Source organism: Medicago sativa, chromosome 4 (genome assembly GCF_051527215.1).
Source record: "Medicago sativa cultivar Bolivia chromosome 4, Bolivia_mono, whole genome shotgun sequence".
In the NCBI taxonomy this organism is placed as follows: domain Eukaryota; kingdom Viridiplantae; phylum Streptophyta; class Magnoliopsida; order Fabales; family Fabaceae; genus Medicago; species Medicago sativa.
In genome coordinates, this window is record NC_140752.1 from 58102567 (window position 1) to 58121166 (window position 18600).

Sequence of the window (18600 nt, forward strand, 5' to 3'; positions counted from 1 at the left end):
AATTGTGAGTGTGTCGCTATAGTGAATAACAATTATTTTTATTTTATGAATACAGACTCCTATGTATAGAAATCACTGTTTATTTGGTCAAGTATTTAATGTTTATAAGAGTCCTTTATTTAGCAATATTAAGGAGAGAATTTTCCCCATGTCTTGCACACTAGGCATGGCTGTGAGTTTTAAAGTATATTTTATATTCTATGTTACTGAGTCATTGCACTCACTATGTTTGGCTGATGTTTTTAAGTTTAGTTTGACATTGAAAAGTTATAAAGTATGTCTGGAATACTCGTCAACAGTTCAATATATAGCTTATTTGTTACAATATCGCAATCAGTGTCATAGATTTTTTTTTAGGGAAAGATGCTTATAGCATTTCATTAATAATAATAGTTTCAATACATTGTGGGATATCATAATAAATAATGGGACTAGCTAAGGATGTGGCTTCTCTAGCCAAACCATGAGCCGCCGCATTCGCTTGTCGCCTAGTGAACTCGACTCGGGAGTTTGTAAAGGAGGTGGAAAAAATGTCTCGGCACGCATCAATTATATGGCCAAACTCTGTAACACTTACCGTGCGAGAATGGAATCTCGAGTGATTTTTGAATCAAGCTCAAAGTCTATGTTATCAAAGTGCATATCTTGCATCCATTGAAGAGCATGATACAAACCCAACGCTTCACCTTCTGCTACGGGGTAAACTTGATCAAATTGCAACACTTTAGGTAGCACAAAGGTTCCGGGATCATCCGAACACACACACCGATACCTGTCCTCTTGAACTGTTCCAAAAAGGCTACATCTACATTGCATTTGAATCTCCCATTGCTCGGTGGTATCCACGACGGCTGAATAGTACCTGCTGGTCTGTTACGGTGTTGTTCGTGGGTCTGTAGTGATGTAGCAAGTTGCTGCAGCTGCGCACCTGCTTGCTAAACTGAACCTGTAAGTGGCAGATTGGCCTCTTGCCAATCTTCAATCATGTTTCGAGCCCTGTCAACAACCTAGGCACTATTTTCATCAACATTATCCCAAATTTTTAGGTTCCTATGCTTCCATAAACTCCAGAAAATAGCAGCAACTCGTTGTTTAATATTCGTAGGTAGATTCTGTAACAAATAGAAAATGGTATTAACAGCTGAATCTGATTGCATAGCAGCATGCTGAACATCATACGACACTCTGGCTGAATTCCAAACTTGAATAGCAAAAGGACATTCAAACAGTAAATGATCCAAGTCCTCATGATCAGCACTGCAACTCTCACAATTTATTGGACACGAGACCCCTTTATCTTGCAAACAAACTCTAGTCGGTAAGCATCCCCAACACATACGCCATAACAGATTTTTAACCTTCGGCGCGGCGGAACCTTTAAACGCCAAATATTCTGCCAATTACCTGGACAACGCAGGTGAGAAACATCAATTAGCTCTTCGACACATAATCGATATGCACTCCGCACCGAATAACAACCGTTTCTTTCTGATTTCCAAAAGAGACGGTCTTGAATAACTTGATCATACAAAGGCGTATGCAAAACTGCTTCAGTACTAAAAATCCGTTGGACTAGAGGCACGTTCCAACTCTTGCCATATGATCCGATAATAAGCTTTGAACATTGAAATCACGAACATAAAGGCCTTTAGGTATATTACCATCTATAGACTCGCCATTGGCCAGCCATGGTGCATCAAGAATAGGAATATTTGCACCAGAGCCAATGCTCCATCTTGCTCCACCACGCACAATAAAGCGGGCACGTAAAATACTCCGCCAAACATAGCTCGGATTGTGACCAATGTTGGCATTGAGAAAGGATCTAGTCGAAAAATATCGGGCTTTAAAAATACGAGAAATGAGGGATTGAGGCTCCGAAAGAAATTTCCACGCTTGCTTACCTAACATCGCAAGATTGAACGCCGAGAGATCCTTGAAACTCATTCCCCCGTGAGTTTTATGCATGGACAGTTTCTCTCAACTCAGCCAGTTTATGCCTCTATGTGCAGTTCTGCCATGCCCCCACCAAAACAAGTTTATCATCCTCTCGATAGATGTAATGAGTGTATCTGGTATCTGGAAAAGACTCGTAACATAAGATGGTATAGCTTGAAGAACGGACTTAATCATAACCTCTCGTACCGCCTTCGAAAGGCACTTACTACTCCAAGAGTTAATCCTTTGCCACACACGGTCTTTAATGAAAGAAAATATAGATGTTCTATCTCTTCCTATCATGGACGGCATCCCTAGGTACTTACCTATACCCAAAACAGCCCGCACCGCGAGAATATTGGTAATACTATTTTTGAGAGCATCAGACACATTCCTGCTGTAGAAAATTTCTGATTTTGGCAAACTAATTGCTTGACCGGACGCCGCCTCATAAGTATTTAAGATGTTTTTCATAACTTGCGCCTGATTTTCTTCCGCTTTAAAGAACAAAAAACAGTCGTCGGCAAACAACAAATGAGACACAAACGGGGCCCCACGACAAATACTAGTGCCAGAAATAGTATCATTTTCCTCGGCATTTCGAATTAAAGAAGAAAGGCCTTCTGCACAAATAATAAAAAGATATGGGGAAAGAGGGTCCCCTTGTCGCAAGCCACACGCCCCGGAATAACAGGTCCAACATGTTCCCCATTCACAAGAACGCTATAATCAACAGACTCGACACACATTACCATCCATTGAATCCATTTATGGCTAAATCCCATTTTTTCCATTATCGCCTTCAGATAATCCCAATCCATTCTATCATAAGCCTTGATAATATCAAGTTTAAGAGCAACAAACTTATCATTACCTCTGGTTTTTGTCTTCATAAAATGGATAACTTCAATAGCAACCATCGCATTATCCAAAATGGATCTATTAGGAACGAAAGCCGACTGGTTGTCAGAGATGCACTTGTGAAGAATTATTTTGAGTCTGTTAGCAAGTACCTTGGAAATGAGTTTATATAATACATTGCAAAGGGCAATGAGGCACCAATCCTTCATAAAAGCCTGGGAATTACCTTTTGGGATTAAAGCAATATTTGTCATATTCAGGTCTGGTGGAAACGATCCTGTGTCTAGCCAAATACAACATTCTTTGAAAATTTCATCACTACACAAGTTCCAAAATTGTTGATAAAATCCCGGACTATAACCATCCGGCCCGGAACATTTATCCGGATGCATAGAAAACATTGCCTCGTGAAATTCTTCCTTGGTGAACGGTGTTGTAAGAGTCACATTATCCTTATCTGACACGGACTGCCGGATAACTTCTATGACAGGGGCTGCATGGTTATTATTCTTTTGAAATAAATCCAAAAAATAATTTTTTGCAATTTCACACATACCAGCACTATTAGATACCTTGTTACCTGCATTGTCCTCGAGTGATAAAATATGGTTCACCTTCTTTCTAGAAGTGGTAGATGCATGAAAGAATTTCGTGTTTCGGTCACCATCTCGATACCAATGAGTCTTAACGCGTTGCAGCCAATAAGCATCTTCTTGAGATAACAATCTGCTCGTTTTCTTTCTCAGCCGCACCACTTCTTCTTGGTTGTACCTTGTACTATTGTTTCGGACATTTTGAATTTGCCGTCGACACTCTTCGATATCTGACTTAATCTTATTACAATGTCCCCTTCTCCAACTCACCATATCAGCCGCACAATGGGAGAACTTAGGCATCACAGAATGTGCATTGTGTTCCTGCCAAGCATTAGTCACTAGTTCCTTGAAACCTGGTTCCGAATACCACGCATTCTCGTAACGAAAACTACGTTTATGGAGATGAGGGCACTGTAACGGGCTTCTATTCAAAAGAATAGGATAATGATCGGAAGATGGAGCTGCAAGATTTTCTAAAGTGGTTGTAGGAAAAAGGTGAAACCACGCACTATTAGCAAGGGCTCTATCAAGTCGTTCTTCCACCGCATGAGGTGTACCTAAACTCTTGAACCAAGTAAATGGATAACCCTCCACCGGAACATCAACCAAACCTGAATCCAACACCGCTTGCCTAAAACCATTTATTAACCAGTTAGAACGAAGATTCCTACCTCTTTTTTCACTAGCATCCATTATATCATTGAAATCACCAAGGATGCACCAAGGGCCTGTAAATTGATTAGATAACTGTCGAAGGAAATCCCACGCAAGACGCCTACGTCCCCCTTCAGGGTACCCGTAGTATCCGGTGAGCCTCCAAGGACCATGAACAGAGTCGGAAATTTCAACGGTAATGTGATTGTTGGAATAATTTGCAAGTTGACAATTAGAAGAAGTGCGCCAGAATAAAGCAAGACCACCGCTTCTACCGGTGCAATCAACAGAAAAACAAGAATCAAAACCGAGCAAATATCGAAAAACTTCAAATTTATTTCGGTGAACCAATGTCTCACTTAAAAAGAGTATGTCTGAATTGAAGTGTCGAACGAGATATTTCAAATTAGGAACTGCGCTCGGGCTGCCTAATCTTCGGCAGTTCCAACTAATAACACTCATCTGTCAGCCCTAAAAAACCCCTTATTCCAAAATTGGAGAATCCACACAAGACCAAAACGGCGGCTGTTAAAAAACACGCAAGGGAATCTATTTGATGTGCGGTCAAGGAATATGAAGAAGGAAATGAGAATCACACGATCACTAAGACAGATGACTTTTATGGAGAAAAGAACACAAAGGCTGAATTGGTAATGCTAATATATTGAATAAGCATGCAATTATCAATCGGTGATGTAATCATAATTCTTGTGCAGCCAACAACTAAAGGGAAAAGGTGAGTTTAGATATAGCAACCTGACCAGCCATGCCACACGGAGATATCCATCATGAATAGAGAAAAAAACGATCAAGATTGAATATGAAATCAATCTAATCGACAGCCAGACTCTCACAGAGGGAAGAAGAAACCCTAGGACAGAAAACAATTTGAATAGAGATTTTGGCCACTTATATTGTCTCAAAAACTGCTTTGTGTTATTTATGGAGATAATATGATGGCCAGTGGAGACCTTCGTGTCATTTTGTAAGGTTAATATAATCAGTGTCATAGATTAGAAGTTGTTTTATGTTGTACAGTATGTTTGCATTCATTTAATTATTGTATTGAACACTTGTAAATATTTAGTAATCTATCAGTTCTTATTTATCAAACTTATTTTGGTCTCTAGTACTATACATCTACCTAGATATTACAATTCGAATTAGAGATTGGTTGATTCAATATCAGACCATTAGTTTTGAGTAGAAATGATATACTCTATGAGGTTTGTGAGTCGTGTTCTATAGTTTGGAAATGAAGTTATATAGTCCAGGAGGTTTGTGAGTTGTGTTTTATATTGAAAAAATTTTATCTTGAAATTATGTCATTTTAAACTCAAGGGATGCATAATATGCAAGGTCTGGGGTTCAAACCCCGGCCACCACAAAAAAAAAAGTTTAAATATGATAATTGTCCCTGTAATTTGGTCCAGTTTTGATTTTCGTCCCTGTTAAAAAAATTGAAATACATCCCTGTAATTTTTTTTTTGTTTGAAAAAGGTCCCTGGCCCCATTTCATGTCTGACTTGGCATGCTATTCGCTCACGTGGCAGTTGCTGACTGTGCAACTTTTGCCACGTGGCAGTCCACGTAATTAAAAAAAATTAAAATTAAAATAAATAAAAATTATATTTTTAAAAGTTATAAATTTATAATTTTCGAAAATAAATTATAAATTTAAAAAAAAATCTAATTTCTTGTTCTTTTACGAAAATTTTAATTTTAAAAAAAATCATTTTTTTTCAGAATATATAATATTCAAAAAAAATTAATTTTATTTTGAAAATGATACAAAAAAATAAATTCGGAAAATTATTTAAATATTTTAAAATTTATTTTCAGAATTTTTATATTGTTTTTTAAAATTATTTTCATATTTTTTAATTTTAAAAATATTTTTAAAAATTTAATATTATGTGGCATGCCACATCAGTGCCACGTGGCAAAAGTTGCACAGTCAGCAACTGTCACATGGCAAAGTCCATGCCAAATCAGCTGAATAGTGGGGCCAGGGACCCTTTTCGAAAAAAAAAAATTTACAGCGATGTATTTCAAATTTTTTTTTTTTACAGGGACGAAAATCAAAACTGGACCAAATTGCAAGGACGATTATCATATTTAAGCCAAAAAATACTTAAAATACGAAAAATCGGGGTTTCTGCGCACAGGGGGCCACAGGGGCGCACGGTCATGCCACCTTGACAGGTGAAAAATCCTATTTTTTCTCTTCCGCATTTTCGCGCGTAAAATTCTGTTTTCAAAACCGTTTTCGATTCCATTTTCACCAAATTCACCCCAAACACTTGGACCATCAATACACGCTAAAAAACATAGTGTTCTAACTCAACAATTTAATTCAAATCACCCAAAATGACTTATTTCACAAAAGTGCTTAAAAACGACTTTTTATCCGAAAACTCGATTTTCACCCAAACGATTTCACATTATAAACTCTTGATTGAAAACACAAATTTTAATCACTCTAACATAAGTAAACAACTTCATTAATCCACTCAAACTCATCAAAACACTACTACAAAATACCCCCTTTAATAGCACTTATTTTGGCTCTTAATAGCGCTTCTCAAGCGCTAAGAAAGCCCCCGCTATAAAAGGTCAGGAGCCTGTAATAGCGCTTTCAAAACGCTATTAAATAGTAACGTTTCAATAGCGCTTTCTGAAAAGCGCTAATAAAGCCTCATTTTAGGTGCTATTTTTAACTTATGTTTCTTAGCGCTTTCAGAAAAGCGCTAATATAGCTTTATTTTTGTGCTATTTTTAACTGATGTTTCTTAGCGTTTTACATAAAGCGCTAATAAAAGTCCCTATTTTTATTTTATTTTTTTAAATGAAATCTACAGCCAAAAGCATTATAATAAAATGCTGATCAGACAATACAACAAGATAATGATTAGAAACACTAGTAATCCATTAATCCATTGATAGAAGTAAACACTACTAATTTGTTGATCAGAAACTTATTTACAAATGTCATAAATATTAATCAATCCTAAATGACATCTAATGTACACTTGCATAAAAATGAAAGTTCGTGCACAATACATATATATGAAATAAAAGCAGCCACAACCACAAAAAAAAAAAAAACACCAAACATTGAGAGGACTCGTGACAAGCGATCCAAATTACTCAATAGATCTACCTCGAGCATATTCTCCTGTGTCGTATGAAATGAAAAATTAATCAAGTATCATTCAATTTCCAGCATAGCCAACAGTTTAAAATAACTCAAAGGATTCTAAAGTGCATATAGAATCCACTTAAAATCAAAAGAATCTCAGTTGACAAACAATACAATACATCCAGACATTATGTAATTCACTGTTTGTCTATTAACCTGTCAAACTATCTAGTTCCACAAAAATTCCAACAGCCTAATCTTGTGAAATCTAACTTAATTTTTAACATCCAGGCATAACTATTTCAAATTACATTAAACACGAAAATGATCAAAAAGAAAAAAGAAAATCACTAATATAGTTGGCCATGAAGAACAAGGAACAAGTATAGAAAATCAAAGAGACACAAGGCCATTAGGCCTAGAGGTGATCCTATCCATAGTCACACAGTTTGGTATTCATTTGGGTACGTGGTACGGGTTTGGGTACGCAGTTCTTAAATTTCAAAGAATTTGGACAGGTGATGTTTTATAGTAATATAGGCAGCTAGCACATGTGTTTTATCTAACATAGAAAAATAGCAAGTCCCACATCAGAAGGTTATCTAACATTGTTAGGTAAGTAATTCTATAAATACAGACAACATATTCTGCCTCTAACACACCTGTCCACTACCAAGTGTAGTACATTAAATTGTTGGGCCAGATAAATTAGTCTAAATTTTTACATTGTTTGTTAATGATTGTATGGTTCTCCGGTACTCACTTTTCAGTGAAATTCATGTGTGAATTATCACGTACCAATACGAAAACGAATTAGGATTGGGTTCGAAAGAGAATTAAGAATGTATACCTTTAAAAATACATTCACCAAAAGCGCGATTGAGCGGTAGGGTGGGATAAGTCGAACATCAACCAGTGAACCAATTCAAGGTGATCTTTTTTGTGACCAATTTGATGCTCTGCAAATGATGAAACAATACACATTATTCCCCTATAACCACAAGTAACATACACTCAAATCTGGGACAAAAAGAAGAATGCAAATGGAAAAATATATAAGCTTGAGCATCAAGGGACGAAGTTTAGAAGACGTAATCTAAACTAGAAAAATTTAAAATATGATTCAACATATATTTAATCATATGTTTAAACTAGAAAAATTTAAAATATGTCATTACAACCATAAAACGAATTTTATCCAACTTTTTGGAATTTTTTTAATAAGAGAATGCCATGCAATATCCAAATCATACTTTATCAATTTTTAAATACATTTTATAATTCCATGAATTTAGAATTACAAAGTCCTTGACCGTCAAACTTTCATTTAAATATATCTGTATCTATCCATCACAAGGTATATGAATGAAACATTATTAAGAAAATAATAATCAATGTCCTAAGCAATGTAACATCAATTTAAAATAATTTAAGTTCACCCAAAATAAGCTACCACAATCCAGTTATGAGAATTGATTCTTACCTCTCGAGCTGCAACACAACAAAGCTCGAAGAATTCAGGATCTATTAGGACACATGGCTGGAATGAGTCTAAGAACTTTGCAGCATCACAAGCTTAACCTGAAGCTCACTTGCTCAACACCTTAGGACGCATGGCTGGAACGAAGCTAAAACTCTGAAGCACCACCAAAGCTAAAGAACAAAAACTGAAGCACCAAAATAGAACCCCAAAATGTTGCAGGATCACAGCAGCTCTTGCAGCATCATAAACTAATCACAGTAGTACTGATAAGCCAAAATTGAACTGCAAAATTCTGCAACATAACACCAGCTCAAACACCACCACAAATACTTGCTTCAAAACATGATAAATACTAACATGAACAATCAATATATCTAGGTCTTCAACCTAACAATATATATAGGTCTTCAACCTAACAATAAAAAATTATTGTATGAAAATATTGTTCACCTATATAAGTCGTCCTTGCCCTCAATATATTTGTCTTTGGCACTTTGCTTACAAGTAGCTAGTCTTCTCTCAAATCCTTTTCTAGGCGCTTTTTCAATTCGTTTTTCCTTATGTAGTTTCACATCTGAAGTTTATATAGAAGATAACATATCACATATAAGAGTTTGAAAATTTAAGAATTACAACTTTGCAGTTCTTCCAACAATATGATGATACTTAGCTAAGTTGACAAATGACTAGACTAGCATCTAAATGTTTCAAGTGTTTGAAGCAAAGATATGAAAGACAATTACCTATAATAAGTTCAGTTCTAAATTCACATTTCTCTACAATTACGTTGTTTCAAATATATTTTCTGCAAAACTTATTCGCACCACTAGAGACATTCTTATTCCCTACTAGAATATATATATATATATATATATATATAATATGGTGTCTACTTTAATTTTCCTATATTCTTGCATTACCTTTGTCTCATAAGACATGAAAACATGTGATTGCAGAGACAATAACTCACGTCACATCAAACAAGATAAAGATGAATACAATTCACAATTATCATGAAACCAATTAACTAAATTAACAATTACATTATAGAAATAGCTTATTCAGTGAGTTCTTAACTAAATTGTGACTGTACATACATACAAAACCTCAATCAAATTGGATAATTAACACATCCAATCGCTTAAAATGTTGAAAAGAAATAGAAAACAAAACCAATCGAAACAGGCACTCACCTTGTCCAAGCCTACAATTGAAAGAAGTTCCCCTATCTAGAGTCAAACTTAGTACCATCAACCAAACGTCCCATGATAGTGAACTACACAAAACAAAAACAAAAAAAGACAAAAAGAAATCAATAAAAATATGAACAATCTTGATAGAATTCAATCAGAACAAACTTAGTACCATTGATCTCAATCTTGAGAATGGGATTATCGCCGGTGCTGGAAGATCGCCATTCATTTGGTCAGCCACTGGCATTCCAAAATCTTCCTACATGATTTAGGAAAATTAACAGAAGAACTTCATGAATCGCAGAAAACGATGGTAGATCTCGATGGTAGATCTGGGGTTCTGACAGAAGACAAGTAAACGAGTTCCGACCGAGCTTTCGGGTATCAATTACCGAGTGAGAACAAAGAGAAGTAGAGGTTTAGGGTTGAAATTAGAGTTCTAAACGATGGTGTGAGAATTAGGGTACGATGGTGGAAAAAGAGATTTTGAGGTTGAGGGTTTCTTTGTTTATCGATCTGAAAGTGAAAAGAGAGAACCTAGAGATATGGAATCACTGTTTTTTTTTTTTTTAATTTGTTAATGAAGTAGCACGTGTCTTTTTTGTTTGTTTGCAAAGGGTCTCTATTTTTTTTATTGGCTAGATAGTTGGTACCTAGAAAGTTGTGCAATAGCGCTTTGCCGAAAACGCTAACAAAGGCGTAGTTCTCTTATAGCGTTTGTGTAAAAACGCTATCTATACCCCCCTCCAATAATAGCGTTTTCTGAAAAGCGTTATTAGTGCGAAACAAAATAATAGCGTTTATAGAAAAGCGCTATCAAACCCAGTTTTTAACATGTTTTTCTTAGCGCTTTCTAAAAAGTGCTATAACTAGTCTATGAGTTGCATTTTCAATAGCATTTATCCAGAAGCGCTATTAAACTTGTGCTATTAAAAGCCAAAATTGTGGTAGTGAAATCAAATTTCTCCTCTTTGACCCATTTTCACAAAAATTAAGCATCAATTTTCATAATCACACATAAAATTTCTCCTCCTTCAACACATATAAACATTGAAAATTAAGCATCAACAACAAGTTTTCAACAATTTTCATATACCCTAATTCATCACATAAATCCACGCACGAAAATCACACATATAATCATCAATTTTCACAATTCAAACAAAATCAATTATGACCCCATAAGCTAAAAACTAGATTATAAATTATTAGGTGAAACAAACTTATCCCCTTACCTTGTTTCCTCTTAAGCTTAGCTAATCTACCAAAATCTTCATTCCTCTTGTGATTCCTTGCTCTCCTCTTCACTTGGGTTCTTCTCTTTTTCTCTATATTCACTTCTCTCTCAACTCTATTCTTTCTAGCCACTTTGTGAGAATGTGTGAAAATGAGTGTAACTCTAATTCTTCTAATAAGTTATGTTTATATACTCCAATCTATTGGGCTAGGTTGTCTCAATTCATAATGGGTCTCAAAACTCCTACCACTTAATTCTAAAAAGTTACTACTCACTTAACTCTTAAAACATCTCATATTTACCGTCTCAAAATAATTACCTCAAGTTACTACAAACTTAGTAAAAATAACTATTCACACTAAACACTAAAAATGTTCTACATTCTAAAATTACTAATTTACCCTCGCTCTTCAAATGACCAAAATACCCTTTATCCTAAAAATGACTAAAATACCCTTCTTGCCTCCAAATTCACTAATCACAAGTTAAACACACAAACAAGCAATTAAACACATATAATAACAAATAAAATAATCCTAGCAAAAAACAGACTATTACAATATGCATACACATAAGACTTATTGTGTTGCAGCCAAAATTAAGGGTAAAATGAATATCAAAAGTTGATTGGTGAAACATAGGGTTTTGGCATGTTGGGGGGATTAGAGAGCAATTTTTTAGATGTAGAAATTTCAATAAACTAAGATAAGATATTTTTTTTAACCCAATATCTGATTCAATGATTGACTAATCTATGAGACCAATTCTATTGTCCACTAGCGAGCCACATATTTAAAGTCAAATAAAGTTTTCTATAGACTAGTCCACAAATATTGACACCAAAAGGATTGAAACATGAGACATTAAGATGATCAGATTTCAATGTAACAAACCTATACCACCAAATCAACCCGTAAACTAAAATAAGATATGTTAATCAATATCAATCAATAAATAATAATTTCCCGCTAATATGATCATGATATTGTATCAACACGAATAAAATAACGGTTGGTGGCATAAACTAGTCATTCAAACGAACATAACGGTTACTATGCCTCAAAAATTAAATCATGTACTATAGTACTAGCGGGAAAATATCAATCAAGCAAGCAACAAAGCATAAAACTGCTCCCGCCAATAATTATCTAATTTAACTTTCAATTTGAAAATGGCGTGAACGAAATAAAAAAATGAAATAACTAACTTCCGCTACGTACGTGCAAATTCGTTTATGGCTTCTGAGCTGACTCACTCTTCATTCCGAGTCAACTCGTGATCCGGTTTTTCATTACCGGAAACGAATCCAAAACTACATGACAAATTAAGATCTATAAAACTATACATAAGTGGAATGTTTGGTTGGGTAGTTTTTTCTTTCAATTTTATGATGTTTACAATATTGTTTAAATCTTGTCTTTAAGATCTATCTTTAGACTTGACACATTTATCTGGGTTCTAAAATGAAATTTTACAAATGTGTATAAAAAAATATTAAATCATTTTTTCATCTAGTAACCATCGCAAATAAATTTATTTATGTCGTGTCAATCATCTTCAAAAAGTAGTAACAATTACTAGGTATTCATGTAAGTAAAATTAATTAAGAGGAACTTTGCTAAAAAAAAGGCAAAATTACACAATTAATCCCTTAACTTAATTTTAGGTAACACTTTCGTCAGTGTTAAAAAAAAAAAGGTAACACTTTCGTCTTTTATCTTTTTTTGGTCACGATTTAATCCTTTATGTTATAAAATTACAACAAAGTTATCCTTTTTTATGAAAAAAATAATCAAAAACTCCAAAAAAAAAAATTCATCAAACTCATAGACAAACGCAAATCTTCATCATACAAGCCTAGAAAATCAAAGTTCTTTGAAAAAAATCTCATAAAAAATGATAAGATATTGTCATTTTATAACATAAAGGACTAAATCGTGACAAAAAAGATAAAGGACGAAAGTGATATCTAAAATTAAGTTAAGGGACTAATTGTGTAATTTTGCCTAAAAAAAATTAGTGCTTGAGAAACATCTTTAATTTTATTTATTTTACGTGATCCTTTCTCTTTTTTTTTTTTTTTGAAGGATTGAATTATTGATTTTTATAAAGTCGTGGTTTGAAAATTTAACCTTCTGAAAAAGGGTTTTTTTTATTAGAAAACTAATTATATTTTTCTTTATAGCTTATAGAAATAAAATGAATTATATAAACTTGAGTTGAGTACAAGCTCAATGAAAGAGTTTAGCCTCGTAACCTCAAGATAATAAGAAATACCCTCGAGGATGATTGTAAACTTGTCATTAATTTCCTTTTAAGTAATATAATAGTTTAGGGTCAGTCCATTAGGTTTGATTTTTCACTAGGTATTTTTGTTTAGGTTGTACTTGGGTAAGGTATAACGTCCCCCCACACCCCTTTTTTGTATCTCTTTGCTTTTATTTGCTATAATTTTACTTTTGTATAAAAAAATGAATTATTAATTTTAATTTATCTTTTACTAAAAATATTATCCTTATTCTATTTTATTTCAATTATCGATTTTGAAAAGTTGTAATATGTAATGTTATAAATTTTCAATTTTTTTTTCAAATTTATCTAATGACTTAGCATTGATAAACTTATTTGTGTAAAATAATACAATAAATAATCCAAAAATTAAACATTTGAGGCAAATATGTAAAAACCAAAGTGTATGACACATATCAAGCATAAATAACAATTAGTTGTAATAAAATGAGTATATAATTAAGCACAATTATAAAGTTCATAGAATAGTACGTTAAACTTCTTTTAAAAAAAAAGAATAGCGCGTTAAACTATTAATAAAAAGACATGTGAGATTCCCTTAAAAGTCAACCTTTTTGTTTGGCGTATGTTGTGTAATCGGTTACCAACAACGGACAATTTAATTAAAAGATAGATTTTACAACCTAATGCTCGCTTTGTGTAGGTGGGTGTTACATGATGGAAGATACAAAGCACTTATTCCTTTCTTGTGATTTTTTTGGTAAACTTTGGTACAATATTTTTAACTGACTTGGTTTCAACACAATATCGTGAACACGCGTCAAACCATTTATCTCAATTTGGAACCTTAAGCGGTTTTTCAAAAAGTATCGGCTCAAGTTTTACCCTTATTTGGCTTTTCATGTGTGTGGGTGATTTGGATTGAAAGAAATGCTCGGGTATTTCATCAAAAAGAGGTCTCGTTACAACAATTGCTCGACAAAATTAAGCTTTAATTTTATTGGTGGCTGAAAGCGAATCATCCTAATTTTGTTTTCTCTTATGATCATTTGTGGTGGCTTAATCTCTTACCTTGTTTTGACATCTATTTGTAATGGGGTGGCTTTGACCCTTGTTCAATTTATGTTTGTTTCTTGATGTTTTTGGATGTAATTTGATACTCTTTTCGTTGACTTTTGGTACTTTTGTGCTGAAATTTTCAAGTTGTTTGGTATTATATTCCATTTAAGCTTCTTAAAAAAAATATTAATGTCTTTCTTTTTTCTAGTATAAATTATAAGGTCAATTGTAGAGTATAAGGCATAAGTAGATTAAGCATTAATAGGCATTTGTAAAAAATAAAAAAACTAATAACGTGGAAAATTGCACAATTTTATGGTCCTTTGATGAACATAACGATAGAGATGTGAGTAAGAATTATCATGTTTTTTCTTATCATGTTTTTTCTTCTCTCCAATCGTTATTCTTGATATATCATAATAAAATTAATAGCATAATATAGAAAATCATTGGAAAAAATATTGAAAGAGATTAACAATATAAACCTAACTTCCTCTAAAATAACAATATAAACCTAACTTGACAAAAAAAAGAAAAATGAAGTGAAAAAATAAAGTAAATAAAATTGCAATTTTATAAATATAATAATAGAACAAAATGTTTTTTTTATGTTGTATATTAATAGAGCTCTTTTAGATCCTTTCTGTTTTTTTCTTTGTTGTGTATGCCTTCAATTTGTGATTGTGAGGAACAGAGAAATCGTGACACAATTCGGCAAGCGTGTCACGATTTTGGTAGTGCCGAGAGCATGTTTTTTGAGCGTCCAATTGTGACACGATTTTGGGAAAATGTGTCACCATTTTCGGCTTGATGGGCAAGTTTTCAGGATAAGGTTGGTCGTACCTTGGGTCGTACGCACCAATCATGTCACGATTTGGCAAAACGTGACACAATTTTGATAGTAGCGGGGTACTATTTAAGTGTTTCTTTGCAGATTTTGAAGGAGAGCTTGAATAGAGAAAAACTTGGAACTGCAAAGGAGGGAACTTTAGGGTTGAGTGTCTTTGTAGTAAGGTTCTCTTGGGTTGGGAAACATTGTAAACACCTTGGGTGAGTGAAAATCATTGAGTGTCTTGTTCATTGGTGAGATTGGGAAAATGGGTAGAAATTAGGGTTGTTCTTTGTGAGCTTGTTGAAGCTAACTTCTTGTAACTCATTTGTATCCCTTTGTAAGAACTCATTGATAGTGGATTGGAGAGATCAATCTCTCCCCCAGAGTAGGTCAAGTTGGACCGAACTGGGTAATAATCTCTTGGTGTGTTTGTTGTTTTTTTCTTTCTTGCTTTCTTATGCTTGTGGTTTTGAGCTTTTCACTTTGATTCCTAGATTAGATCTAGGTGCTGTTATTGTTGCTCTTGCTTGTGTTTACTTTTTTATTGGTTACTACTTTCCTTTGCTCCACACATCATTGTTTGTATTGGTGTGATTTTGAGTCCGAATTCACAACAATGGGTAGAAATTAGGGTTGTTCTTTGTGAGCTTGTTGAAGCTAATTTCTTGTAACCCATTTGTATCCCTTTGTAAGAACTCAGTGATAGTGGATTGGAGAGATCAATCTCACCCCCAGAGTAGGTCAAGTTGGACCGAACTGGGTGATTATCACTTGGTGTGTTTGTTGTTTTTTCTTTCTTGCTTCATATGCTTGTGGTTTTGAGCTTTTCACTTTGATTCCTATATTAGATCTAGGTGCTGTTATTGTTGCTCTTGCTTGTGTTTACTTTGTTATTGGTTACTACTTTCCTTTGCTCCACACATCATAGTTTGTATTGGTGTGATTTTGAGTCCGAATTCACAACAATTGGCGCCCACCGTGGGGCATAGTAGTGAATTGGTTTAGTGAGTACCATGGGTTCAAAGTGGGATATTGAGAAGTTCACCAGAAGTAACGATTTTGGGTTATGGAAGGTGAAGATGCAAGCGGTGTTGATACAACAAAAGTGTGAGAAAGCTTTGAAAGGTGAAGGAGCGTTGCCGGTCACCATGACACAAGCGAAGAAGACCAAGATGGTGGACAAGGCTAGGAGTGTCATTGTCTTGTGCCTCGGAGATAAAATTTTGAGGGATGTCGCGAAGGAACCTACCGCAACGTTGATGTGGTCTAAGTTAGAGTCATTGTATATGACCAAATCTTTGGCTCATAGGCAATTCCTTAAGCAACAACTCTACTCATTCAAGATGGTGGAGTCAAAGACCGTGACGAAGCAATTGACGGAGTTCAACAAAATCCTTGATGACTTGGAGAACATTGAGGTGAATCTTGAAGACGAAGACAAAGTTATACTCTTGTTGTGTGCTCTACCGAGATCATTTGAATCCTTCAAGGATGCCATGCTCTATGGCAAAGAAGGCACTGTCACCTTGGAAGAAGTTCAAGCGGCTTTGAGAACCAAGGAGTTGACCAAGTCCAAGGACTTGAGAGCGGATGAAAACAATGAAGGCCTTAGTGTTTCAAGAGGAAATGGTGGAGGTAGAGGTAACCGAGGAAGCTCAAAGAGCGGTAACAAGGCAAAGTATAACTGCTTTAAATGTCACAAGTTTGGTCACTTCAAGAGGGATTGTTCGGAGGACAATGAGAACTCCGCGCAAGTTGTGTCCGAAGAGTATGAGGATGCAGGTGCTTTGGTGGTGAGTTGTTGGGAGGATGAAGAAGGTGATGTTTCTCACCTTGGTATTGATGCCTTGTAGAGAGGTGATCGTCTGGAGAGACGTTAAACACTCAACATCAGCCTGGAGAGGAGGTGGAAAGAATACTCATGGTCAGTCTGGAGAGGCGAAGGTAACAATACTCGTGATCAACCTTTGAGGTGGAGTTGCAAGGTGAAGGCATAGTGTGTGTGTACGCATTTGGAAGTTGAGGTAGAGAAAGCTCAACTTAAGGTGAAGTTGAAGACACCGGGAATGGTACGACTTTGGAGGCCTTGGGTGCTATGCTCTAGTTGTGAGCATGTGAATTCTTCATGAGGACGGAATACATTCCGGGGTTTGAAGAATGTATGGTGTGGCTTGTGTGATTTCCTAAAAGACCAAGGGTGATTGGATGCAAGGTGATCTTCAAGGAAGCGGGAGACGTTCCGTGGTTGAAGAGGGTTTGGTGTAGACTTGTGGAGCTACTTGGTGTAGTTGGATGCAAGGTAAAGAAAAAGGGGATTGGTGGTTGATGGTTAAAATGACATCATCATCAATTTGAAGGCAAGGTGGAGAATGTTGTGTATGCCTTCAATTTGTGATTGTGAGGAACAAAGAAATCGTGACAGGATTTGGCAAGCGTGTCACGATTTTGGTAGTGCTGAGAGCATGTTTTTTGAGCGTCCAATCGTGACACGATTTTGGGAAAACGTCTCACCATTTTCGGCTTGCTGGGCAAGTTTTCAGGATAAGGTTGGTCGTACCTTGGGTCATACGCACCAATCATGTCACGATTTGGCAAAACGTGACACGATTTTGACAGTTGCAGGGTACTATTTAAGTGTTTCTTTGCAGATTTTGAAGGAGAGCTTGAAGAGAGAAAAACTTGGAACTGCAAAGGAGGGAACTTTAGGGTTGAGTGTCTTTGTAGTGAGGTTCTCTTGGGTTGGGAAACATTGTAAACACCTTGGGTGAGTGAAAATCATTGAGTGTCTTGTTCATTGGTGAGATTGGGAAAATGGGTAGAAATTAGGGTTGTTCTTTGTGAGCTTGTTGAAGCTAATTTCTTGTAACCCATTTGTATCCCTTTGTAAGAACTCATTGATAGTGGATTGGAGAGATCAATCTCTCCCCCAGAGTAGGTCAAGTTGGACCGAACTGGGTAATCATCTCTTGGTGTGTTTGTTGTTTTTTTTTCTTGCTTTCATATGCTTGTGGTTTTGAGCTTTTCACTTTGATTCCTAGATTAGATCTAGGTGCGGTTATTGTTGCTCTTTCTTGTGTTTACTTTGTTGTTGGTTACTACTTTCCTTTTCTCCACACATGATAGTTTGTATTGGTGTGATTTTGAGTCCGAATTCACAACATTCTTGTTAATTAATCAAACCATAAATATTAAATTTGAGCTAATATTTTCAATTCTAGTGATTTTTTTTCCTCACAATGTAATGAGATATTTTCTAATTTAAACATGTTTGATTTACTCATAATATGTGCCAAACATTTTTATTTCTATATATCTCTTGTATTTGATTAAGTCTTGATTTGGGGCATTTCATGTA

The 18600-nt window shown here is 35.0% G+C and overlaps 1 protein-coding gene and 1 long non-coding RNA gene across 3 annotated transcripts; both read right to left on the reverse strand.

The window, feature by feature from the left end:
* Nucleotides 1–1007: 1007 nt before the first annotated feature.
* On the reverse strand, nt 1008–2412 carry LOC146930192 (uncharacterized). The gene is made up of 3 exons (XM_085707509.1): nt 1991–2412; nt 1662–1942; nt 1008–1393 (listed from the first exon to the last, which is right to left on the reverse strand). The coding sequence occupies exons 1-3, from the start codon at nt 2410–2412 to the stop codon at nt 1008–1010; spliced, it is 1089 nt and encodes a 362-aa protein (XP_085563635.1).
* A 4524-nt stretch (nt 2413–6936) lies between these two features.
* LOC146930193 (uncharacterized) lies at nt 6937–8962 on the reverse strand. 2 transcript variants are annotated; one of them, XR_015008316.1, is made up of 3 exons: nt 8675–8962; nt 8042–8150; nt 6937–7227 (listed from the first exon to the last, which is right to left on the reverse strand). It is a non-coding gene; the product is annotated as an uncharacterized LOC146930193 (long non-coding RNA). The 2 variants fall into 2 exon arrangements; XR_015008315.1 differs by lacking the exon at nt 8675–8962 and having other exon boundaries at nt 8042–8209.
* Nucleotides 8963–18600: the final 9638 nt, after the last annotated feature.